We start from the raw sequence: 27,908 nt of genomic DNA on the forward strand, positions 1-27,908 counted from the left end.
AAGTTGGAGAATGAGTTTTATCACTTGAAGATGACGGGGTCAGAGATAGAAGCTTACACGAAGCGATCGAACGAATTGGCTATTTTGTGTCCTACCATGGTAGACCCTCCCATCAAACGCATCGAGTTGTACCTCAAGGGTCTAGCCTCAAAAATTCAGAGCCATGTTACATTGGCTAACCTCGACAACATTCAGGATATCCAGCGTCTTGCTCATCGCCTCATGGATCAGGCGGTGGATCAGAACAAGTTGCCCAAACGCATCAGTGCTACCACTTCGGCCGCTACTCCCACTACACCCAGTGACAACAAAAGAAAGTGGGATGGGGATTCTAGCAAAGGTTCAGCAACAGTTCAATCCCAAGCTCAGCAGCAGAAGACTGATCACTACCAGAGTCCCAGCCAGCAATCCTCTGGTGGCTATAGACAGAGAAGGTATCAAGGGTTTCACCCCAAGTGTCACAACTACAACAGGCATCACAGCGGCCAGTGCAACAAGGGTCGTTGTCAAAGATGTCTCAAGATGGGTCACGAGGCCAAAGACTGTAGGAGCCCACGGCCTGCAAATCAGAACCAGCAACCGCAACAACCAGCTCCACAGAACCCACAGCAGCAGCAGCCACAGCGTGGAAACCGGGGATGTTTCCAGTGTGGGGCTGAAGGTCATTTCAAACGCGATTGTCCTCAGTTGAACCAGAACCAAAATCGCAACAACAATAACCAGGGCAACGGGAACAACAACGGGGGAAACAACAACAATGGCAACGAGGCAAGGGGTCGAGCTTTCGTGCTGGGGCGAGGAGACGCAATGAACGATCCCAATGTGGTTATGGGTAAGTTTCTCCTCGACGATATTTATGTTACTGTTTTATTTGATTCGGGTGCGGATACAAGTTATATTTCTGTGAAAGCCAGTAAATTGTTAAAACGTACATCAACACCCCTAAACACCAAACACGTCGTAGAACTAGCAAATGGTAAGAGTTTAGAAGCCACGCAAATAGTCAGGGGTTGTAGTATTGTCTTAGCCGGTTAAGCTTTCTCCATCGACCTTATTCCCATAGTCTTGGGAAGTTTCGATATCGTTATAGGGATGGATTGGTTATCCCAACATCAGGCAGAGATCTTGTGCAGCGAGAAGATTATTCGCATTCCACGTACTGGTCAAGAACCCCTCGAAGTTCAGGGTGACAAGAGTGGTGCAGTGGTTGGCACCATCTCCTTCTTGAAGGCTCATAAATGTTTACGTAAAGGGCACACAGCCATTTTGGCTCTTGTTTCGGATGCATCGACGAAAGAAAAGAGACTGGAGGATATTCCAGTTGTACGCGACTACCCTCAGGTGTTTCCTGAAGACTTACCTGGCTTACCGCCTCATCGTCAGGTCGAATTTCAAATCGAGCTCGCTCCGGGAGCAGCACCCATAGCTCGCGCACCATATCGTTTAGCTCCATCAGAATTGGAGGAACTGTCAAAGCAGCTGCAAGAGCTCTTGGAAAAGGGCTTCATTCGTCCAAGCTCTTCGCCTTGGGGAGCTCCAGTGTTGTTCGTGAGAAAGAAGGACGGTACATTCAGGATGTGCATAGACTACAGGGAACTGAACAAGGTAACGGTGAAGAACCGTTATCCTCTTCCACGCATAGACGACTTATTCGACCAGTTGCAAGGGTCGTGTTACTACTCCAAGATAGACTTGAGGTCTGGTTATCATCAACTGAGAGTCCGGGATGAGGACGTCTCCAAAACCGCATTCAGAACTCGCTACGGTCACTACGAGTTTCTTGTCATGCCGTTCGGGTTAACGAACGCGCCTGCCGTATTTATGGACCTTATGAACAGGGTGTGTAAACCCTATCTTGACAAGTTCGTCATTGTTTTCATCGACGACATCCTAATCTACTCCAAGAGTCAGGAGGAGCACGAGCAACACCTACGCCTTATTTTGGAACTCCTACGGAAGGAACAGCTGTACGCTAAATTTTCGAAATTTGACTTCTGGCTTCGTGAAGTCCACTTTCTAGGCCACGTAGTAAACAAGGATGGGATTCATGTCGATCCATCCAAGGTAGACTCAATCAGGAACTGGCCTGCACCACGTACGCCAACGGAAATACGCCAATTCTTGGGTTTGGCGGGTTACTACAGACGGTTTATTAAAGACTTTTCAAAGATTGCTCAACCGCTTACACTACTAACACAGAAAGGTGTCACCTACCATTGGGGCAACACTCAGGAAACTGCTTTTCAGCACTTAAAGGATAGACTTTGCAGTGCACCTATCCTCTCATTGCCAGAGGGCACGGACGATTTTGTAGTATATTGTGATGCATCCATTCAGGGTCTTGGATGTGTGTTAATGCAGCGCGACAAGGTTATCGCTTACGCTTCGCGTCAACTTAAGATACATGAACGGAATTACACGACGCACGATTTAGAGCTGGGAGCTGTTGTTTTCGCGCTCAAGATATGGCGACACTACCTGTACGGTACCAAGTGCACGATTTACACCGATCACAGGAGTCTCGAGCATATCCTTAAGCAGAAGGATTTGAACATGCGTCAACGGCGATGGGTCGAGTTACTAAACGATTACGAATGCGCTATCAAGTACCATCCAGGCAAGGCCAATGTTGTGGCTGACGCCCTCAGTCGGAAAGACACTTTACCATGGCGCATGCGAGCGCTACAGCTTACGATTCAGTCTAGTCTTCCTGCACAGATACGAGATGCTCAGGTAGAAGCATTGAAACCCGAAAATGTCAAAGCTGAAGCCCTACGCGGCTCAAGGCAACGATTAGAACAGAAGGCAGACGGTGCCTACTATGTAACAGGGCGTATTTGGGTCCCACTTTATGGCGGTCTACGAGAACTTGTGATGGACGAAGCACACAAGTCTCGCTACTCAGTACATCCAGGGTCGGACAAGATGTACCACGACATCAGAACTACTTATTGGTGGCCTAGCATGAAGGCCCACATCGCTACTTATGTCGGCAAGTGCTTGACCTGTGCGAGAGTCAAGGTTGAATACCAGAAACCAGCGGGTCTACTTCAGCAACCCAAGATACCGCAATGGAAATGGGAAGAAATTTCCATGGATTTCGTTACGGGCTTACCCAGATCCCAGCGTGGGAATGATACCATATGGGTGATCGTGGATCGACTCACCAAGTCTGCACACTTTCTGGCTATAAAGGAAACGGATAAGTTCTCCACTCTCGCAAACGTCTATCTTAAAGAAGTTGTTTCGAGGCACGGGGTGCCCACATCCATCATTTCGGATCGCGATGCACGATTCACGTCAGAACTATGGCAAGCGATGCACAAATCTTTCGGCTCACGGTTAGACATGAGCACAGCATATCACCCTCAGACGGATGGGCAGTCTGAGCGAACGATTCAAACTCTTGAAGACATGCTTCGGGCATGCGTTATCGATTTCGGCAACGGCTGGGAAAAGCACCTCCCTTTGGTGGAGTTCTCATACAATAACAGTTATCACACCAGCATACAAGCCGCACCATTCGAGGCATTGTACGGACGTAAATGCCGGTCACCTCTCTGTTGGGCAGAGGTGGGGGATAGTCAGATTACGGGTATAGAGATTGTAGTGGACGCCACAGAAAAGATTGCACAGATAAGACAACGCATGGCGGCAGCACGCGACCGTCAGAAAGCCTACGCGGACAAGCGTAGAAAGCCTTTGGAATTTCAGGTCAGGGACCGGGTTTTACTCAAAGTTTCACCCTGGAAGGGTGTGGTACGTTTTGGCAAACGGGGCAAACTGAATCAGCGGTACGTCGGACCATTCGAAATCATAGAAAAGATTGGCAAAGTAGCATACAAGCTAAACCTACCAGCTGAACTTGGGGCAGTTCACAATGTCTTTCACGTGTCAAATCTGAAGAAGTGCCTCTCAGATGAGACCCTTATCATTCCTTTCAAAGAACTCACTATCGACGAGCGGTTGCAGTTCGTCGAGGAACCAGTTGAAATCACGGACCGGGATGTGAAGGTCCTCAAAAACAAGAGAATCCCTCTTGTTCGAGTACGTTGGAACTCCAAACGTGGCCCAGAGTACACCTGGGAACGCGAAGACAGGATGACAGAAAAGTACCCCCAGTTATTCGGAACCAATGCAACCACTACTGAGGCTGAAGCTACAACTGTGGAATTTCGGGACAAAATTCCAGATCAACGGGGGGAGGATGTGACACCCCAGGAAAACCAGTGAACGATACAGCTTACCTAGCTTCCTCAGTGAGTGCGTACCAAATTTCGGGACGAAATTTCTTTTAGTTGGGGATAATGTGACAACTCGTATTTAGAACCTATCGTTGTGTAACATATGTGAACTTGATTGACTAAGCGAATGATTATTGAATGTTATGTGATAAATGTTTTAATGATTGTGTACATGATACGTTATGTGTATGTATGAATATATAAACAAACCAAATCGCACAACACACACAACAATCGCACAAGCCCAAGTTGGGCCACACGGTTCAAGGGCAGCCCAAGCAAGGGCCGGCCCATTCCCCTTATGCGTACAAACACCCAAATGGTGGGGTTTGTTTTCTCACAACTAGTAAACACAAGAAAATATACAAAACCCTAGTGCTCTCCTTCTCTCCCCTCACTTGACGGCAAGCATACCCTCCTCACCGAAGACTCTTGTAATCGGATCACCCTCTATTTTCGGTTAGTGTTTTGGTTTATGATTTCATGTTGGTTGATGTTATGATTCCATTAAACCGATTAGAGTTGCATGATAATAAGTTAGAACCGATTTGATGTTACTATGTTGCTATGCTTTGTTTTCGGATTGATGATTATGATGATAATTGATTGAAGTTTTGTTAATCGGCTCTCATGTATGCTAAATATGATTTCACATATTGATGGCCTTGTTATAAGTACCGAATAGATAGGCAATCGGCTGAGATATGTTTGAACTCGAATGATATGTGTAAGTTTTAGGGTTTGATCCAACTAAATAGTGAGGAATTAATTGGTGTTCATGTCTTGTTGTTTAGGGTTCATAAGAATTGATGATGAAATCCCATGTTTGATCGATAATATGCAAAACTATTAGTTGTTAATTGATTGTGTGCAAGTATGGAAACTTTGAAATTCATTTGGCTACATTAATGTTGTAACTGAATAGCATGAATCTCGGATAAGTAAACTGATCGCACACGAGACCTCTTGGTCGCACAAGGGGTCCATTCGCACAAGCTTATCCGGTCGCACAAGATCCCTCTGGATCGCACAAGAGGCCCTGACCGCACAAGGGGACTCCGATCGCACAAGTGTAGTGTTGGATCGCACATGTTGTTGGGCCGTAACTATGTTAGGTAATTACTGTTTTGATTATTTGACCGAGCAAGCCCAAGGCCCACTCGCACAAGGCCGGTTATGTCGTCTGGGCCGGATGGTTATTGGGCTGGACTTGATCGCACAAGGCAAACCTAGTCGCACAAGGTGTTTTGAATCACACGAGTTGTTAAGCTGTTGGGCCGGACAGCCCAAATCATCTCGCACAACCCAACCTGATCGTACAAGATCAGTCGGGTCGCACAAGACCTTTACATGTTATTATTTTGGACCGATATGTTTTGGGCTACTCATATTTATGGGCCAGGTACTACCGAACTTCATCGGGTGGACCGCACAAGGATGTTGGGCTTGTGCGAGTCCAAATCTTGCATACGTTATTAACTGTTAAAGTGTATTTGACTGACTTTGTGTTGCCATGATAAATACGTGATTGCCATGACTTATACGTGCATTACTTGAGTCAAAACCTGACTTGTATGGTAACCCTGTTAGGACGTGGTTGACCACTGTTAGTTCAAGAACCCTCTCTTTTGTGTATCTGCCGAGCAAACCAAGGTGACTTCACACAGCCAAGGCATGGGATTCCCGGGTAGGGAATTGGGTTGGAATGATTGATATGGAAAGATTACTCGTACTTACGCAATCACTAGACTATAGACCATCGTCCTCAGGATAGTCAGGACACTTACGTAAAACCTACGTAAACTAGTATCTAGCATTGTCTCCCGGGTCGGGAGGACACTTACGTAAATCCTGCGTAACCTAATACCCACTACTGTCTTCCGGGTCGGAAGGACACTTACGTAAATCCTGCGTAAACCCCACGCGTACCACTGTCCTCGGGGAAGGGCACTCACGTAAATCCTGCGTGACCTTGTACGTATTCCTGTTCTCGGATTAAGAAGAACACATGGTTGCAAATAGTCTAGTAAGTACCATAATGGGAAGCCCCCATTATTAAGGATAAATGTGGGAATCCCCCACCAGTAGTATATACTTGCATGGGAAGCCCCCACTAGATGAACTTACGCATTACTATTATGAACTTACTTTCTGTGAACTCGCTCAACTAATTGTTGATTATCTGCTGCATGCCTTGCAGGACCTTAGGTACATTATGGAGCTTGCACAAGGAGGAGCAGGTCGTTGTGGACAAATGGGTCGTGATTACTTATGTCATTTCATACATTAACACTTATGATTGGGTTTTTACATTAATGCTTCCGCTATACTTAACTATGTTGGTTTTGATAAACACCTTCGTATTGATGGATAACTTTTACTATATATTTACATGTTCAATATGATTGGTGGCTTGATCCTGGTCATGTCACGCCTCCAAGCGGTGGTACTCCGCGTGTGGATTTTGGGGGTGTGACAATTTCAATAGATGTGAAAATAGTGTGTAGAAATAGAAATCAGACTTTCAAGAAACCACACCTACATAATTATCAAGTTTATATCACTTTGAAACAAAATGGTTTACAAGGTGATTGTAAGATTATTATCTATTATAAAAGAATACTTGAATCCTGAGGGTGAAACGATAATGGAGTTTGTAGTATGTATTGAATGCTAAGCTTAACTCATTGTTCTCTGCTTGATGAGCCTTTTATTTATAGACGGCTGAATACATGAATAAACATTTGTTTATTCATGTATTATTCCCTGCAAAAAGTAGCTTCTTGACATATTCATTGAATCCAATTATCAAGTGGCCTTTGTCATCATGATATCCAATAATGTCAACTTGCTTCGGTTATTGTGGCAGGGTAGAACTGATTTTTAGACAAGTGGGGTTTTTATCAGAATTTCTGATAAACCACTTCATCAGAAATTCTGGTGAACAAATCATCAGAAAATCTAATGATCAGAATCATCCGAAACTGATGATCAGATCCATCAGAAAGACCTTCTCTGATAATCTTCTTCAGCTCTTGATCAACTTATGATACTTTGAAGTAGATGTTGTTTCTTTCTGTTGTCCTATCTGATCTTCTTCTTCTTGTTGCAATCTTCAGGACAGTTATCTTCTTCATAGATCAAGTTGAATCTTATTTTCTTCAATACTTACAAATAAAGTTTCCTAACAAAGCTTTTCTTTTCTCAATAATGTCAGAAGGGTATGCAGATGCGCTGCATGTTCCTCTTTATTCTTAGAATAAATTAGAATATCATCTATAAAAATAATTATGAATTTATCCAGGTATGGTTTACATACCCTGTTCATCATGTCCACAAATGCGGCTAGGGCATTGGTTAAACCAAATGGCATGACGGTAAATTCATATTGACCGTACCTTGTTCTGAAAGCAGTTTTAGGAATGTCATCTTCCTGTACTTTCAGTTGATGGTATCCAGAGCGTAAATCGATCTTTGAAAAGAATTGAGCTCCCTGAAGTTGATCGAACAGATCATCGATTCTCGGTTGTGGGTACCGATTCTTAATCATGACCTTGTTCAATTCTCGGTAATCAATGCATATACGCATCGATCCGCCTTTCTTCTTAACAAACAACACCGGTGCTCCCCACGGTGATGAACTTGGTTGTATAAAACCTTTGTCAAGAAGTTCGTCTAATTGTTTCTTCAGTTCCTGCATCTCTGTTATGTTAATCGATATGGTGCTTTGGCAATCGGTACCGTCCCTGGTATTAGGTGTGACAACTTGAATTTCCAAGATTCTTATTTCACATTTATTGCACGTTTATGTGTTGTCCAGTTGTTTAATTCAATATAACGTTTTGATACAATGAATTGTGTTGTGTGATTGTGCATGGTTGTTTGTTAATTGTGATAGACTTGTCAAGTATGTGAACTTGGTGGTGAAACTGTGAAATTGATTAAGATGGTGTACCTTTGTAAAATAGAATAATTGAGGGTGTGAAGAGTTATTAGTGAAAACTTAATTATACTTAACCCTAATTCTTCACTAAACCACACACACAAGAATCCAAGCACGTACTTTCATTTCTTTGGCTCTCTAGCAATCATCACCATCATCATTGACAAGCTAATCATCACTTTTGATTTCACATTTCTCTAGAATCATCACAAGGTAAATGATTATTGTTTGTTGATTATTTGATTGTTATCAATTCTTGATCCTTGTAATCCTTATAAACCCTAGTTCTTCATATGATGTTTTGTGCTATTGATTTGATTCTGAGTATTGAGATAATGATGTTGATTAGTTGTATAATCAATTGCCTGATGATTTAGATGCATGATATGCTAGAAATATTGATTGTTGATTTGATCAGTGCAATGCAAACGTATGAAGTTAGGGTTTCCTGATCGTGTTAGTGCAAGAATGTAACTGTTCCAATGATTGTGTGAATTAGCTTTGGAAATCACGTATGTTAATGTTCGGAGTTAACAGTCTGAGTTTTGATTGTTTGTCTGAGTTTGATTCGATATGTTAGTCCGAGGATTGAATAAAATAGTCTGAGTTTCATAGGATACTTAGCCCGAGGTTTCATGATACACATAAGTCCGAGCTTTTATTAAAAACTATGGCCCGACCTTTAAGCATGATATGTATCCGAGTTTTATCAAGAACTCATGAAGTCCGAGTTTAAATTAATCAAGTATGTCCGAGTTTAAACACATGCATATGGTCCGAGGTTTGTTAAAGGGGTCCGAAGTTTGTGATTTCTTGGAGTATGTCCGACCTTCATGTAGTCAAAAGGTCCGAGGTTAAGCATGACCTTATGAGGTCCGAGTTTAGCCCCCCCCAACACCTAGTCCGAGCATTCAAGGGACTTGGGGTCCGAGTTTAACTTGGACACCCTTGTCCGAGTTTTATTATAAAAATAAGTTGATGTCCGACTTTGTGTTAATATGGGTGGTCCGAGTTTAGTGTAAAAACTCCTTGTCCGACCTTGTTAACCCCCCCCCCTAGTCCGAGGTTGTTAAGGACAACCTCTCTTGTCCGAGTTCTTTTGTATGAAAGCCCAAGGTCCGACTTTTTGGCCATGCATGTGCACGATTCAATTTGCTTAATATGCTAGTTCAAATCTCATGCTTAATAACCTTAGTAATCTACTCCGATTTATGTGTTGCTGTGTAGTCTGAATTTCCCTTGGATGTTAATGTCTGAGTTTTATATTGTGTGATCTGAGTTTACGAATGATGCTGAATTCAAAACCCTGAATGAAGAACACATTGCATGATTAGTATATATGCTACTGTATATCTTATCTAATGTCATTCCGCACACAACTATCACACAAATCACATCTGTTTGGACATCAATGACTGGTAAACCCTAATTGAATGAATCATGTGCATCATATCCTAGGTCGTGGGTAACGGACTTAGACATTTGATAAACTCTAGAGCATAGCATACCGAGCAAACCAAGGTGAGTTCACACCCTTACTAAGGCATGGGATTCCCAGGGCACGGGAATTGGGATTGAAGGATTGAGATTGAATAGAACTGTACTTACACTATTACTAGACTACCATACCATCGTCCTCGGTTATGCAGGACACATACGTGCAATCTACGTACACATATACTTACTACTATCCTCGGTTGTGAAGGATACCTATACATATTACTATCCTCGGTTGTGAAGGATACCTATACATATTACTATCCTCGGTTGTGAAGGATACTTATACTTAATTACTATCCTCGGATGTGAAGGATACCCACGTAAGACCTACGTGAACTTATACTTACTACTGTTCTCGGATTGTGAAGAACACATATGGTTACGAATAGTCTAGTGGTTATACAACATGGGAAGCCCCCACCAATAGAACGTACTAACGGCCCAGTAGAGCCACCTGTTACAAACGAACTTACTATTACGCATTTACTTTCTGTGAAGTCGCTCAACTAGTTGTTGATCCTCTGTTACATGCCTTGCAGGTCGTTAGGTATATGGAGCTTGCACAGGGAGGAGCAGGTCGTTGTGGGCTTGGATCGTGATTATCCTGTTAAACACTTTTGATATTTGATACTTGTTTACGGTGGGTTTTATTTATACGCTTCCGCTAAACAAAGATAACTTTCTTATGATTTGAAACACCTTTCATATGGATTTGGTTTGGTTTAAATGACAACTACTTTTATTATATGTATTGTTCTGTATGATTGGTGGCTTGATCCTGGTCAGTCACGCTCCCAAGCGGTGATACTCCGCGGGTGGATTTTGGGGGTGTGACAGATTGGTATCAGAGCCATTGGTTATAGAGAACTTGGTTTTAATATGGGAAAACGTTTTTTTATTAAAACCAGACTATAACCAGAACAGTGCTCTCAACGATCCACAACGACGCTTCGCTCCACGTGCAAGACTCGACATCCTAGGTAATAAGGTTTATGTTTATTACCTGCTTGCTAGAACTGCATAGAACTTTGCTCGTAGTATGTTTACATTACTTTGCTCACTACTTGTTATTGCTTGAGAACATTTACGTGCTTACACTCTTCTGTCATCGCACTATTCGCGAACCTTTCTCACTTATGTTGCCTTTGATGTGAAGATCAATGGCCGGACGAATCAACATGACTCAAGCCCAGCTAGAGGCCCTTGTTCAAGCTCAAGTTGCTGCGGCACTTGCAGCTGCTCAAGCAGGTAGTATAACCTGCAGTATAGACACACACTAGGATCTTTAGATCCTACATTAATTCTCGTATTTAACTTTGTCCTCTTCGTACACAATAGGTCAACACGCGCAGCAGCCTGTCTGCACTTTCAAGAATTTCATGGATTGTCGCCCTAGCACGTTCAGTGGCACTGAAGGAGCGGTTGGACTCCTCCACTGGTTTGAAAAGCTCGAGTCTGTGTTCGAGATGTGTGAATGCCCTGAGGCTCGCAGGGTCAAGTATGCCACTGGTACTTTGGAAGGGATCGCATTGACTTGGTGGAACGCGCAGGTGCAGATCCAAAGGTTGGCAGCTGCTAACGCCACCCCTTGGAATGACTTCAAGGAACTGATTAAACGTAAGTACTGTACTCGGGAAGACATCCACAAGCTGGAGGATGAGTTTTATCATTTGAAGATGACTGGGTCAGAAATCGAGGCTTATACCAAGAGGTCGAACGAGTTGGCTGTGCTGTGTCCAACTATGGTGGACCCTCCATACAAGCGTATTGAGTTGTATCTCAAGGGTTTGGCGCCAGAAATCCAGAGCCACGTAACATCGGCTAATCTTGACAACAATCAGGCTATTCAGCGCCTTGCCCACCGCATCACAGATCAAGCAGTAGATCAGAACAGACTGCCAAAGCGTATCAGCGCTACTGCTACCACTACTGCTTCTACTACACTTGCCACTCCCAGTGATAGCAAGAGAAAATGGGATGGGGATTCTAGCAAGGGATCAGCTTCGGTGCAGTCACAAGCTCAACAACGAAAGACTGACAGTTATCAGAGTCCCAGTCAGCACTCCTCAGGCAGCCACAGACAGGGAGGATATCGAGGAAATCTCCCGAAGTGTAACACCTGCAACAAACACCACAGTGGCCAGTGTAATAAGGGTCGCTGTCAAAGATGCCTTAAGATGGGCCATGAGGCCAAGGATTGTAGAAGCCCTCGACCTGCGAACCAGAATCAGCAGCAGCCACAAGCACAGCAGAATCAGCAGCAGGGCAACAAAGGGTGTTTTCATTGCGGTGCAGAGGGTCACTTCAAAAGGCACTGTCCTCAGCTGAACAGGAACCAGAATAACAACAACCATAACAACAATCAGGGCAATGGCAACAACAACAACGGTGGAAACAACAACGGCAATGAGGCGAGGGGTCGTGCGTTTGTGTTGGGGCAGGGTGATGCCAGAAATGATCCCAACGTCGTTATGGGTAAGTTTCTTCTCGACGATATTTATGTTACCGTTTTGTTTGATTCGGGTGCGGATACGAGTTATATGTCTTTGAAAATGAGTAAATTGTTAAAACGTACACCAACACCCCTAAACACCAAACATGTCGTAGAACTAGCAAATGGTAAAAGTGTAGAAGCCACACATGTAGTCAAGGGTTGTAACATCGTTCTAGCGGGTCATACTTTCTCCATCGATCTCATTCCTATAGTTCTGGGTAGTTTCGACATCGTCGTGGGTATGGATTGGTTGTCTAAGCAGCAAGCAGAGATTCTATGTAAGGAGAAGATCATTCGTATTCCTCGTTCGGGAAAGGAACCTCTCAAAGTTCAAGGCGACAAGAGTGGTGCAGTGGTTGGCATCATCTCTTTCCTGAAGGCTCAGAAATGTTTACAAAAGGGTCATACTGCTATCTTGGCACTGGTTACTGATGCAGCTTCGAAAGAGAAAAGAGTAGAGGATATTCCAGTTGTACGCGAATTCCCTCAAGTGTTTCCTGAGGATTTACCTGGTCTACCGCCTCATCGCCAGGTCGAGTTTCAAGTTGAACTAGCTCCAGGAGCAGCACCTATAGCTCGTGCACCGTATCGTTTAGCTCCAACCGAACTGGAAGAACTGTCTAAGCAGCTACAAGAGCTCTTGGAAAAGGGCTTTATTCGTCCAAGCTCCTCTCCTTGGGGAGCTCCAGTATTATTTGTGAAGAAGAAAGACGGTACGTTCAGAATGTGCATCGACTACCGTGAACTCAACAAGGTGACGGTGAAGAACCGTTATCCTCTTCCACGCATTGACGACTTATTCGACCAGTTGCAAGGGTCGTGTTTCTACTCCAAGATAGACTTGAGGTCAGGATACCATCAGCTGAGAGTCCGGGATGAGGACGTCTCCAAAACCACATTCAGAACTCGCTACGGCCACTACGAGTTTCTTGTCATGCCATTCGGGCTTACGAACGCGCCTGCAGTCTTCATGGATCTTATGAACAGGGTGTGCAAACCCTATCTTGACAAGTTCGTCATTGTCTTCATCGACGACATTCTGATCTACTCCAAGAGTCAGGAGGAACATGAGCAGCACTTACGTCTTATCTTGGAACTCCTTCGAAAGGAGCAACTGTATGCAAAGTTTTCAAAATGCGACTTCTGGCTTCGTGAAGTCCACTTCTTAGGCCATGTGGTGAACAGGGATGGGATTCATGTCGATCCATCCAAGGTAGATTCGATCAGGAACTGGCCTGCACCGCGTACACCAACAGAAATACGCCAATTCTTGGGTTTGGCGGGATACTACAGGCGGTTTATCAAAGACTTCTCCAAGATCGCGCAGCCGCTTACTATGCTGACACAGAAAGGTGTCGTTTACAGATGGGGTAATGCGCAGGAAACTGCTTTTCAGTACCTGAAGGATAGACTATGCAGCGCACCTATCCTCTCACTGCCCGAGGGCACGGATGACTTCGTGGTTTACTGTGACGCATCGATACAGGGGCTTGGTTGTGTATTGATGCAGCGGGATAAAGTTATTGCCTACGCCTCTCGTCAACTCAAGGTTCATGAACGGAACTACACGACGCACGATTTAGAGCTGGGAGCTGTTGTTTTTGCACTCAAGATATGGCGACACTACCTGTACGGTACCAAGTGCACTATTTACACCGATCACAGGAGTCTCGAGCATATCTTCAAGTAGAAGGAATTGAATATGCGTCAACGACGATGGGTCGAACTGCTTAATGATTACGAATGCGCTATCAAGTATCATCCAGGCAAGGCCAATGTTGTGGCTGACGCTCTCAGTCGGAAAGACACCCTACCTAAGCGTGTGCGAGCGCTACAGCTTACTATTCAGTCCAGTCTTCCTGCACAGATACGAGCTGCTCAGATAGAAGCTTTAAAACCCGAGAATGTCATGGCTGAAGCCTTACGCAGTTCAAGGCAACGAATGGAACAGAAGGAAGACGGCGCCTACTATGTAACGGGGCGTATTTGGGTCCCACTTTATGGCGGTTTACGGGAGCTTGTGATGGACGAAGCGCACAAGTCTCGCTACTCGGTACACCCAGGGTCGGATAAAATGTACCACGATATTAAAACAACATACTGGTGGCCAAGTATGAAAGCCCACATCGCCACCTATGTTGGCAAGTGCTTGACCTGTGCAAGAGTCAAGGTTGAATATCAGAAACCCGCAGGCCTACTTCAACAGCCTAAGATACCTCAATGGAAATGGGAAGAAATTTCCATGGATTTCGTTACAGGCCTACCTAGATCTCAGCGTGGGAACGATACAATATGGGTAATCGTGGATCGACTCACCAAGTCTGCACACTTCCTAGCTATAAAGGAAACGGATAAGTTCTCCACTCTCGCAGACATTTATCTTAAAGAAGTTGTTTCGAGGCACGGGGTGCCCACCTCCATCATTTCGGATCGGGATGCACGATTCACGTCAGAGCTATGGCAAGCGATGCACAAATCTTTCGGCTCACGATTAGACATGAGCACAGCGTATCATCCTCAGACGGATGGGCAGTCTGAGCGAACGATTCAAGCTCTAGAAGACATGCTTCGAGCGTGTGTTATCGATTTCGGCAACGGCTGGGAAAAGCACCTCCCTTTAATGGAGTTTTCATACAATAACAGCTACCACACCAGCATTCAAGCCGCTCCATTCGAGGCATTGTACGGACGTAAATGCCGGTCACCTCTCTGTTGGGCAGAGGTGGGGGATAGTCAGATTACGGGTCCAGAGATTGTAGTGGACGCCACAGAAAAGATTGCACAGATACGACAACGCATGGCGGCAGCACGCGACCGTCAGAAAGCCTACGCGGATAAGCGTAAGAGGCCATTGGAATTTCAGGTCGGGGACCGGGTGTTACTCAAAGTCTCACCCTAGAAGGGTGTGGTTCGATTTGGTAAACAAGGCAAACTCAATCCACGGTATGTGGGACCGTTCGAAATCACTGAAAGAATAGGCCCAGTAGCCTACAGACTGAACCTACCAGCTGAACTCGGTGCAGTTCACAATGTATTTCATGTGTCGAATCTGAAGAAGTGCCTGTCAGATGAGACCCTCATAGTTCCTTTTAAGGAACTCACTATCGACGAGCGGTTGCAGTTCGTCGAGGAGCCAGTTGAAATCACGGACCGGGATGTTAAGGTCCTCAAACACAGGAGAATCCCTCTTGTTCGAGTTCGTTGGAACTCCCGACGTGGCCCAGAGTACACCTGGGAACGCGAAGACCAAATGAAAGAAAAGTACCCTCAGTTATTCGAAACCAACGCATCCACTACTGAGACTGAAGCTACTACTGCGGAATTTCGGGACGAAATTCCAAATCAACGGGGGGATGATGTGACACCCCAGGAAAACCAGTGAACAATACAGCTTACCTAGCTTCCTCAGTGAGTGCGTACCAAATTTCGGGACGAAATTTCTTTTAAGTTGGGGATAATGTGACAACTTGAATTTCCAAGATTCTTATTTCACATTTATTGCATGTTTATGTGTTGTCCAGTTGTTTAATTCAATATAACGTTTTGATACAATGAATTGTGTTGTGTGATTGTGCATGGTTGTTTGTTAATTGTGATAGACTTGTCAAGTATGTGAACTTGGTGGTGAAACTGTGAAATTGATTGAGATGGTGTACCTTTGTAAAATAGAATAATTGAGGGTGTGAAGAGTTATTAGTGAAAACTTAATTATACTTAACCCTAATTCTTCACTAAACCACACACACAAGAATCCAAGCACGTACTTTCATTTCTTTGGCTCTCTAGCAATCATCACCATCATCATTGACAAGCTAATCATCACTTTTGATTTCACATTTCTCTAGAATCATCACAAGGTAAATGATTATTGTTTGTTGATTATTTGATTGTTATCAATTCTTGATCCTTGTAATCCTTATAAACCCTAGTTCTTCATATGATGTTTTGTGCTATTGATTTGATTCTGAGTATTGAGATAATGATGTTGATTAGTTGTATAATTAATTGCCTGATGATTTAGATGCATGATATGCTAGAAATATTGATTGTTGATTTGATCAGTGCAATGCAAATGTATGAAGTTAGGGTTTCCTGATCGTGTTAGTGCAAGAATGTAACTGTTCCAATGATTGTGTGAATTAGCTTTGGAAATCACGTATGTTAATGTTCGGAGTTAACAGTCTGAGTTTTGATTGTTTGTCTGAGTTTGATTCGATATGTTAGTCCGAGGATTGAATAAAATAGTCTGAGTTTCATAGGATACTTAGCCCGAGGTTTCATGATACACATAAGTCCGAGCTTTTATTAAAAACTATGGCCCGACCTTTAAGCATGATATGTATCCGAGTTTTATCAAGAACTCATGAAGTCCGAGTTTAAATTAATCAAGTATGTCCGAGTTTAAACACATGCATATGGTCCGAGGTTTGTTAAAGGGGTCCGAAGTTTGTGATTTCTTGGAGTATGTCCGACCTTCATGTAGTCAAAAGGTCCGAGGTTAAGCATGACCGTATGAGGTCCGAGTTTAGCCCCCCCCCCAACACCTAGTCCGAGCATTCAAGGGACTTGGGGTCCGAGTTTAACTTGGACACCCTTGTCCGAGTTTTATTATAAAAATAAGTTGATGTCCGACTTTGTGTTAATATGGGTGGTCCGAGTTTAGTGTAAAAACTCCTTGTCCGACCTTGTTAACCCCCCCCCCCCTAGTCCGAGGTTGTTAAGGACAACCTCTCTTGTCCGAGTTCTTTTGTATGAAAGCCCAAGGTCCGACTTTTTGGCCATGCATGTGCACGATTCAATTTGCTTAATATGCTAGTTCAAATCTCATGCTTAATAACCTTAGTAATCTACTCCGAGTTATGTGTTGCTGTGTAGTCTGAATTTCCCTTGGATGTTAATGTCTGAGTTTTATATTGTGTGATCTGAGTTTACGAATGATGCTGAATTCAAAACCCTGAATGAAGAACACATTGCATGATTAGTATATATGCTACTGTATATCTTATCTAATGTCATTCCGCACACAACTATCACACAAATCACATCTGTTTGGACATCAATGACTGGTAAACCCTAATTGAATGAATCATGGGCATCGTATCCTAGGTCGTGGGTAACGGACTTAGACATTTGATAAACTCTAGAGCATAGCATACCGAGCAAACCAAGGTGAGTTCACACCCTTACTAAGGCATGGGATTCCCAGGGCACGGGAATTGGGATTGAAGGATTGAGATTGAATAGAACTGTACTTACACTATTACTAGACTACCATACCATCGTCCTCGGTTGTGCAGGACACATACGTGCAATCTACGCACACATATACTTACTACTATCCTCGGTTGTGAAGGATACCTATACATATTACTATCCTCGGTTGTGAAGGATACCTATACATATTACTATCCTCGGTTGTGAAGGATACTTATACTTAATTACTATCCTCGGATGTGAAGGATACCCACGTAAGACCTACGTGAACTTATACTTACTACTGTTCTCGGATTGTGAAGAACACATATGGTTACGAATAGTCTAGTGGTTATACAACATGGGAAGCCCCCACCAATAGAACGTACTAACGGCCCAGTAGAGCCACCTGTTACAAACGAACTTACTATTACGCATTTACTTTCTGTGAACTCGCTCAACTAGTTGTTGATCCTCTGTTACATGCCTTGCAGGTCGTTAGGTATATGGAGCTTACACAGGGAGGAGCAGGTCGTTGTGGGCTTGGATCGTGATTATCCTGTTAAACACTTTTGATATTTGATACTTGTTTACGATGGGTTTTATTTATACGCTTCCGCTAAACAAAGATAACTTTCTTATGATTTGAAACACCTTTCATATGGATTTGGTTTGGTTTGGTTTAAATGACAACTACTTTTATTATATGTATTGTTCTGTATGATTGGTGGCTTGATCCTGGTCAGTCACGCTCCCAAGCGGTGATACTCCGCGGGTGGATTTTGGGGGTGTGACATTAGGTGAATCCTAAATTCAACTTCTCTATCAGGCGGTAACTCTTCTGGAAAAACGTCTAAGAATTTAGATACTACGGGAATATCTTTTAATTCTTTTCCTTTAGTATTAACGATTACGAAAATCATATATACTATTCCTCCTTCCCTCTATATCATTGGAGGGAATAGAATTCAAAACACTGTTTATTCAGGATCAGTAGTTCTAAAGTCTGTTTTGGATTTGTATCATCTATTCTTCAAGAAAGGTTTCACATGAGCCAATAGAAACATGCAACACGCCGCTAGCAATTAATCCCGAAGCCGAAATCCTTATACAAAGTCTCAAAAATCTAGAACTCTTAATTAAGAGATCTCGTGAAAAGGAAGAGACCATTTGTACTAAAGATGTAATAATCGAAGAGGTGAAAATAGAAGAGAAACAAAACGAAAAACTCACGCATGAGAAGGTAAGTCTAAAACTAACGATTTTAAAATAGAACAAAACTTTCAAGAAATTCACGTTTTACAACCTTCTTTTGAAAAATCATTGTTTGGTATCTTCTCATGCCAAGTTTTTAAAAGAGTTAAACACTACTACTAAAATAGAAAAATTAGTTAGCATTACATTAACAAATGAACAAACTTCACTAATAAAAGATGAATACCATGAACTAAACATAAAACCAGTACCATATTTTTTTCAAAACATCTTTGTTAGTAACACGCTAATTGATAAAGATCTTTGTGTCAACATACTGTCAAACTATATTTTCGAAAAATTAAGTACTAGTGATTTTTCTCATCTTAAGATTCCTATTTTTCTCTCTAACTGAAAAACGACTAACGCCACGGGAATGGTTGAGGATGTCTTAATTCAAACAAACCAAGCGGTAGTACCAACCGACTTTATCATCCTAGATGAAACCCCCCTCGTGTTGGGACAACCGTTCATAAAATCCCATCAAACCTTAGTCAAATGGAAGCAAAACAACCTATCACTTCAATTAGGGGTCGACAAAAGGTACGTCAATCTCAACCAAACAATGAAATACCCAATTGGCAATGACAACCCCCTAACTGAAGATGAAGAAGAGCCACCCGATATGAAAGAAATAAAGGAACAATTCGTCGAAGAGGAAGACGCCATCGAACAAACCTTTTCGGCCATCGATTGAAATAAAGAAGAAAATAAGCTGTCTCTCGAAGACCCACCGCCAGTCGAACTCAAGGAACTACCAAAAGGTCTAGAATACGTATTCTTGGAAGAACATGGTAACCTCCCCGTCATCATTTCTTCTAAACTAACACTTTTTGAAAAATAAAACTTTTGAAAAAACATAGAAACGCAATTACAGGGAAACTCATAGATATCAAAGGCATCAATCCTTCCATGTGCACACAAAATTTTAATGGAAGATGACTATAGACGGTAATACAACCACAAAGAAGAGTAAATCTAAACATGCAAGAAGTGGTAAAAATTAAGTCATCAAGCTACTAGACGTCGGACTTATCTACCCTATCTCTGATAGCCCATGGGTAAGTCCCATCCAAGTAGTGCCAAAAAAGGAGGTATGACGGTAATAACTAATGATAAAAATGAACTTATACCAACGAGAACCATCACTGGATGGAGAGTTTGTATCGACTATCGCAAATTAAACGAAGCAACAAGGAAAGGCCACTTTCCTTTATCATTCATCGACCAAATGTTAGAAAGACTATCCGGTCATAAATTCTATTGTTTTCTAGATGGTTTCTCCGGGTGTTTTCAAATTCCCATAGCACAGGAGGACCAAGAAAAAATAACTTTTACATGTCCCTACAGAACTTTCGCTTATCGACACATGCCTTTTGGTCTATGCAATGCCTCAGCTACGTTTCAACGTTGCATGGTGGCTATCTTCCACGACATGATAGAAAAAACCATGGAAGTTTTCATGGATGACTTTTATATCTTTGGAGATACATTTAACCAATGCCTCAATAACCTTGAACGAATGCTATCCCGATGTGAGGAAACCAACCTCGCCCTTAATTGGGAAAATGCCATTTCATGGTAACTGAAGGAATAGTACTCAGTCACAAAATCTCATGGGAAGGAATGGAAGTTGATCGGGTAAAAATAGATACTATTTCCCGATTACCTCCACCATCCTCCGTTCGAGCTATTTGAAGTTTCCTAGGACAGGTCAGATTTTATAGGCGATTTATCAATTTTAAAAAATCTCTAGACCTCTAACAAAATTACTTGAAAAAGATGCACCATTCATCTTCGACAAGGAATGCAATAAAGCTTTTCTTACCCTAAAAGAAATGCTACTCAATGCACCAACCATGATAGCACTCGATTGGAAACTACCTTTTGAAATCATGTGCGACGCAAGCCACCTTGTAGTTGGAGCCGTCTTAGGACAACGAAAGAAAAACACTTTCACCCAATATACTATACAAGTAAAACTCTTAACGATACTCAAGAAAATTATACAACAACCGAAAAAGAGTTACTAGCCGTAGTATTTGTTTTTTTATAAATTTTGTTTCTATCTTGTTCTTTCTAAAACAATAGTCTATACGGACCATGCCGCCATTCGGTGCCTTTTCAAAAAACAAGATGCCAAACCGCGTTTGATTTGGTGGACTCTTCTCCTCCAAGAATTCGACATTGAAATAAAAGATAACGAGGAGCCGAAAACACCGTCGTCGATCATCTATCTCTCTTAGAAGATCCCGCTTTGGAGCTAACTCGGGAAGAACTCGTCAATGAAAAGTTCCCCACCGAATCCTTGGAAATGGTCGAATCTCAAGAAGAACCATGGTACGCCGATTATGCTAACTACCTCGTTAGTGACATTCTAGTCAAAGGTTTGTCACATCAACAAAGAAAAGAATTCTTTGCCGATGTAAAACACTATTTTTGGGAAGACCCGTATCTTTTTTAAAATATGTGCCGATCCACTCATCCAAAGATGCGTCCATGGTCAAGAAGCAAGAAACATTCTTTTCCATTATGAAGGATCGTACAGAGGACGTCATCGAGTCACGAGCACCGCACGAAAGGTACTTGATTCAGTAATTTATTGGTCAACCATCCATAAGGATGCATTCAGTTTAATTAAAACATGTGACGCATGTCAACGAACAAGTAATATCTCATCAAGAAACGAAATGCCTCAAAACGGCATTCTTATTTGTGAAATTTTTGATGTATGGATTTTATGGGACCTTTCCCACCGTCAAAAGGGAACAAATACATTCTTGTTGTAGTCGATTATATGTCCAATTGAGCCAAGGCCGAAGCTCTTCAACTAACGATGGGAGGGTTGTTGTAAAATTCCTAAAATGGTTATTCTCTCGTTTCGGCTCTCCAAAAGCACTTATTAGTGACAGATGTACCCATTTTTGCAATTATCAATAAAATAAAATTTTAACAAAATATGGGGTCTATCACCGCCTTTCAAATACCTACCATCCTCAAACCAATGGTCAAGCCGAAGTAACAAATCGAGGGCTAAAAAGAATCTTAGAAAAACCGTATGTCAAAATAAAAAAGATGGGGCAGGTAAACTAGACGATGCTTTATGGGCCTTCCGAACCGTCTATAAAACACCAATAAGCACCACCCCATATAAGCTCGTCTATGGGAAAATTTTCACCTCCCAGTAGAATTGCACACAACGTCTACTAGGCGTTAAAAAATGTAAACCTACACCAAGAAACTGCAGGTAAAAATCGATTCTATCAGTTAAATGAATTAGATGAATTGAGAAATCAAGCATACTCTAACTCCGAACTTTATAAGGAACGCATGAAAAATATACACGATAAAATAAGCAAACCTAAAGAATTCCGGGAGGGGGATCAAGTGCTATTGTTTAACTCAAGGCTTCGATTATTTCCGGGAAAACATAAGTCAAGGTGGTCGGGATCTTTTTCCATCACCCAAATCTTTCCAGATGGAGCGGTAGAAATTAAGCCTCCAAACGGAGAACCTTTCAAGGTAAACAGACAAAGGCTTAAGCTTTACCGAGGCTTCATTGAGGATGAGGAAGTTGAAGTGACTCTTCAAGAGGTAGATACGTGATCGGAAAAACAATCAAACCTTAAATGTAAATATACATATTTTTCTTTTTTAATCATCTTGTAGGAACAATTGGGAAGCATCATCCTTGAAGAATTGACAACAAACAGATAAGTGCACAAAGGGAAGCCTGGAAAAACAGTCACACACATGTTGATTTTAAAAAATCTAATATAATTCTTAATTTTTGTTGATTTTAAACTATTGGTATCTAATCTTATTATTTTCTATAAATCACAGGAATTAACATTGTAATTAACTTTTTTTTTTCTTTGGGTGGTTACTGTTTGTGTGGTTTTGGTGTTAATAAAAGTTACAAATAAAATAGAAGAACAAAAAAATCTAATGCAATTCTTAATTTTTGTTGCTGCAAATAATGTCAGATTAGAGACGAATGGCGTAATTATTAGTGGATCAATGCAATGAACTTTTCCCTCTCTAATTAAATCTAAATTATTGTAAATTATTGTATGTATACATCTATCCCCCCCCCCTTCTCTCTCTCTCTCTCTCTCTCTCTCTCTCTCTCTCTCCAGCCTTTATAAGAGCTGCCCCCTTCGAAGCAAATCTCATTCAGTCTTCCCTCCAGCGCTCTTCAACTTCTCTGTCCTCTCTCTAAATATATAAGTTTCTGTCTTTTCTAACACCGGTATTAGAATGTCTACCCCTAAATCCTCAAGTAAACTAAAATCCCTTGAAAACAACCCTCATATTGACATGGGATTTACCATACTTCAAAGGAACACATCCATTCCTCAACCCACAGAAAGAAGAGGCCGGAAAAAGGAGGCTGAGCCGGGGCGATTTCTCGGAGTCAGGCGACGTCCATGGGGACGATACGCAGCGGAGATAAGAGACCCCACAACTAAAGAAAGACACTGGCTTGGAACATTTGACACTGCCCAAGAAGCTGCACTTGCTTATGATAGGGCTGCCCTTTCCATGAAGGGCACTCAAGCAAGAACCAACTTCATCTACTCTACTGATCATGATAACACCAACTTTCACTCTTTAATCTCCCCACTTGATGTACAAACCCTATTCCCACCTACACAACTGTTCAATGCATCACCTGTGCTCCCCCAAAACCCTACTATTCTCCCTCAACACCCTAACCAATCAGGTAATGACACGTGCTACCAATCTTCCAATGATGACCATCATAACTTCATGATTAGTGAAGGTGACAATTCTGGTTACCTGGGCTGTATTGTACCTGATGATTACTTAAACCCTAGAAGCAATAACAATGAAAATACTAGTCATGATAACCATGATCATTCAACAGTTGAATGCTCATACTGGGATCAAAGCAATCAACTTTTTGGTTCTAATGAAGGGGAGTTGTATGGTAACATATGGGGTGGAAGTGAAAGCTCTTGGGAGACGATGAACGGATACGACTTGTCAGCCGTCGTGAACTATCCTACACCGATGGCTGACGATGATGGACATGGTTTATACGAGCCGAATTTGAGCTACGACTTCATGGTTGGTGCTAGTAGCAATGTGACCAATACTTCATCTCGTACTAGTTGCTCCTATAGTGAGATAGACATAGTTGGTATTGGATACTCTCTTTGATTTGTTTTTATTTTTGAGTTTTGTGTGTTGAGTAAGTTTGTTTTCTCTGCATGTTCAATTCTACCTCCATCAATGTAAACCTTGAGCTTTAAATCTTTAACGTGGATTCGTGTTAAGAAAGTCTCGATCCGTGTTTTCGGTTGAATGATCCATCTAATTTTCTTCACATGTACGTTTGTATGTACATTGTATAAATATCGAAAACCTGGTAAGCAAATATAAGGATACAATGAGGATAACAACAGAAGGAAAACTAATACAGTCATATCTTGTAATTGTGGTAGCTTATAATAACAATATACTCTAACTAATATCTCTAACAGATACCGATCCAGCAAATTTAGTGATTAATTTGCCATACATTGGCATACTTTTATAGTGTATATATATATAAACACGAATTCTGTACAAGTTGGTAATTATCTTCAATAAACTATTAGTTAGTAAGAGAGGGATTCAAGTAGATTCCGAGGTTAGTTGTTTATGTAATGTTGATCTTGAAACAACCTCTCACTTGTTTTCCGAGTGTGGCTTTTCGTTCGGAGTGTTAGATGTGATTGGTAAATGGTGCGATATAGCCCCGGTTTCTTTTTGTAATGTCCGTGAGGTCCTTTTTCCGTATAAACAAGCTCCGGGAGGCAAGGCGGGTAAATGGCTGGTGTACGGGATCCTTATAGTCTCGATTTGGGTTATATTGAGCTCGAGAAACGAGAAGATTTTTAGAAGCAGGGAGCCAAAAATTTTTGATCTTGTTTCCTCTATAAAGTCTCTTTCGTTTTTGTGGTTCAAACATAGGTCGAGACTGAAAGATATTAGTTGGAAGGATTGGGTTAAGTCTCCCTCGTACATGTTGTAATTGGGGTTTTTTTCGGATGTCCTCGGTTTGAGGACTGTTCCGGTTTTTTTGAATGAAAGTTATAGTTCAAAAAAAAAAAGTAAGATCAAGCCCAGCTCGTGTATGAAGAGGTCTCATCTAAAACGTTCATCAACATTGAGGGAAAGCATTTTGTCTTGAATAAGTCAATGAAATTTGAACATGGAACGTGTTAAACAAAGGCCTCTAACCTCACCAATTAACCCTGAACGTTGAGTTAAAACATAAAAAAAGCTTGATGGAGTGGTTAGTGTCGATAGGTAACAAAATTATGATAACCATGTGTTAGGTATGTATTCTTTTTGGAAATATTTGATTAGCTTCTTTAATCGTTTCCAATAGTTGTTTGTTTCATAACTTATTTCACCTTCATATATTAAATTATCTATCGTAGTATTCAGTCTAGTACTATGGTCGGTGTAGGTTATCTGATGATCACACAACTTTAGCAAAGATTTCGCTATTCATCCATCACTATAAAATGAATGATATATAAGATAATCAAGCTTCAATGTCAAATTAGCCGCTAAACTAATAGGTAAAATAACCAGGCTTTATTAGTTAACGCAGCACAAGTCTTGGTCTGAGACCACTCGTAGTGTGGGTTTTTGGACGTTTTTTTCCCAAAAAAAAAAAAAAAAACCCTTAACGCCCATCAACTGTCCCCAGGGAGTTTTTTTCATAAAAAAAGCATATGGCGTCCTTTTTTCCACGTCTTTTCTTGAATTGTTTGGTCAGTGACATCTATTCTACTTTTTCGTTGGCCAACACCCTTTTTTGATGGTTTTTTTTATTTAATTTTTTACACCCGTTTTAACATAACGCCCCACAATACCCACATCCCCACTAAATCTATTTTAGAAAAACGCCTCATAACGTGCCATTGTTAAGTGGACTGATAAATGGTGCAAAACGCCTAAGGGTGAGGGCATTATCTGTTTCTTCTACCAAACATGGTCTCAAGCTAGCCACCAGCGGAAGGAATTTCTAAGCATATAAAATCTGGGTTTGTGTTACCAACGCGACTATAAACTAGTACGAATCCTAGTTTTTATTATACCATATATATATACTACTACCTTACCTTAAGTTACAATAAACTTTTTTTGCTTTTATCTTCTTCCTTTACTAGATCATGATCAAAATATGTATGACATGTTCTCTACTTGTCTTTATTTTAAAAATTGCTAAATTTCGAAAAATCTATATCGATAAATGTCAACAAATTTGTTTCAAAATATTTGTGCGATTCAAGGAGGGTGGTATATGGTCTTGAATCTTGATGTTGAAGTCCAAACTATCAAACTCTTGCCAATCGAGCAATAAGGCCTTTCTCTTGGCCCAAACCAAGGCATCACTTATCTAATCACCGTACCGACTCTACTGTATATACAACTAAGTATGAAATAATTAAAAATCAGAGTTAAGGACGTCTTTACAATGAACCTAAGGATCATTGAGTAAGCCATTCAATATGGTGGTCATTTTTGTACAACCGGAGAGATATCAAATTTGAAAAACATTGTCCAGTTACTTTTTTTTTTCTTTGAACCACAAATTTCTTTTTATTTCTGTCATTTATGGGACTTGAACTTAAGACCTCACTCTCCCAAGGTGTTTAAAGGATTTACATTTGTCAAATGGACCACCACCCGTTGACCAGTTACTTACTTTCTAAAAGGTATTATTTTTTTTTTTTTTTTGTTTGATTCTAAAAGATATTCAGGTGTTGCCCATAAAAACCAATTTATTCAGGATAGGGAGGCTCCACTAGTGATTGTTTTCCATTATTCACAACCGAAAAAGAAAAGGATCTCTCTATTACTTTGAGAGGAGAATCGTTGGTTTTTCGACGGACTACGTGGGAAATACGAGTTGATAGCAATATGGGGGAAGTTCCCATCAGGCAACAACGGTTCTGCCTGACCCTACTTAAGCATGCATATTATGTCAGTGAAGACTTAGTGTGAAGCCTTGGAGCTTACGTTAAATTTCGCTACATCATCGAGCTTCATTCCATCAATAGTGATGTATTTTAGTGGAAATACCCATCACTATTGATAGTTTTTTTTTTTTTTTTTAGTTTATAAATTAACAATAACAATTTAATTTAAATTAAAATTACATTAAATAAATACTAATTTAAAAACTAAAAAAAAAAAACTAAACATTGCAAATTAATACTGAAACAAAAAAGCCCAAAGACCTTAAAGTTAAGTCCATAATGAACCAAACTTAAGTGTTTGGGTCAAGATTGCTGGGCCAAGGACTACAATCAAGTGTATGTGTAAATCCAAAACCCACCCTAGGGTTTCGTTTACCACTTTACCCCTTCATCTCTAGCAGCCATGAATTTTTCACACAAAAGTGTATGTTGAGTCCATCCACTTTTTTTATATATAAGACACTAATAGCATTCACATTCAATCCATTATATTTTCACCTTAAATTACACTAAAAAACACTACATTTTCTTTCTCCTTTTCAATTAAATAATATTTTTTATACCTTTATCATTATCTTGTCTCTCTCCTCCACTCACAACCACTTTCAAAATATATTAAAAAATTATAGGGGGTGAACAGTGTCCCCCCAAATATACAGATGAACAGTAACATTTTCTCTCTCCTCCACTCATAACCACTTTTTATACTCTTTATATTTTAAAAAGATCACACACATAATTTAGTTATTTGGATGTGAATGCTCTAAGAGTCTGTATGGTTGACAGCAATCCATAGGATTTCAAGGGAATTGGAACTTCAATTCCATAACTTCATTTGTTTGATTGGACAAATTAGTTGAAACGAATTGAATTTCAATTCCAACAAAATCCCCCATTTAATAGAATTCAGATAACTTCTAAATTTCAAAGTAAAGTTTAAAAAACCACAGGAATATTTCCAAAGTTACGGAAATAACCCCTTGCCTCTTTCATTTTTGTCTAAAAACCAAAAAATAATAAAAAATCAAAAAAATTCTAAAAAATCAAAAATAATAAAAATTCCAAAAAAAATCTAAAAAATAAAAAAAAATCTAAAAAATAAAAAATAATAATAAAAAATCCAAAAAATTCTAAAAAATCCAAAAAAATAATAAAAAAATCCAAAAAATTCTAAAAAATTAAAAAAATAATAAAAAATCCAAAATATTCTAAAAATCAGAAAAATAATAAAAAAATCCAAAAGATTCTAAAAAATGAAAACAACTCTAAAAAAT

General features: G+C 40.9%; 1 protein-coding gene across 1 annotated transcript; it reads left to right on the forward strand.

Moving 5' to 3' along the window:
- The first annotated feature begins 22,830 nt into the window (after positions 1 to 22,830).
- On the forward strand, positions 22,831 to 23,938 carry LOC110866251 (ethylene-responsive transcription factor ERF086). The gene has a single exon (XM_022115498.2). The coding sequence runs from the start codon at positions 22,889 to 22,891 to the stop codon at positions 23,813 to 23,815; it is 927 nt and encodes a 308-aa protein (XP_021971190.1). The 5' UTR covers positions 22,831 to 22,888; the 3' UTR covers positions 23,816 to 23,938.
- Positions 23,939 to 27,908: the final 3,970 nt, after the last annotated feature.

Source organism: Helianthus annuus, chromosome 7, assembly GCF_002127325.2.
Source record: "Helianthus annuus cultivar XRQ/B chromosome 7, HanXRQr2.0-SUNRISE, whole genome shotgun sequence".
Taxonomy (NCBI): Eukaryota; Viridiplantae; Streptophyta; class Magnoliopsida; order Asterales; family Asteraceae; genus Helianthus; species Helianthus annuus.

Coding starts and splice junctions, on each gene's coding strand:
- LOC110866251 (XM_022115498.2), top strand. CDS start 22,889: ATGTCTACCCCTAAATCCTCAAGTAAACTAAAATCCCTTGAAAACAAC.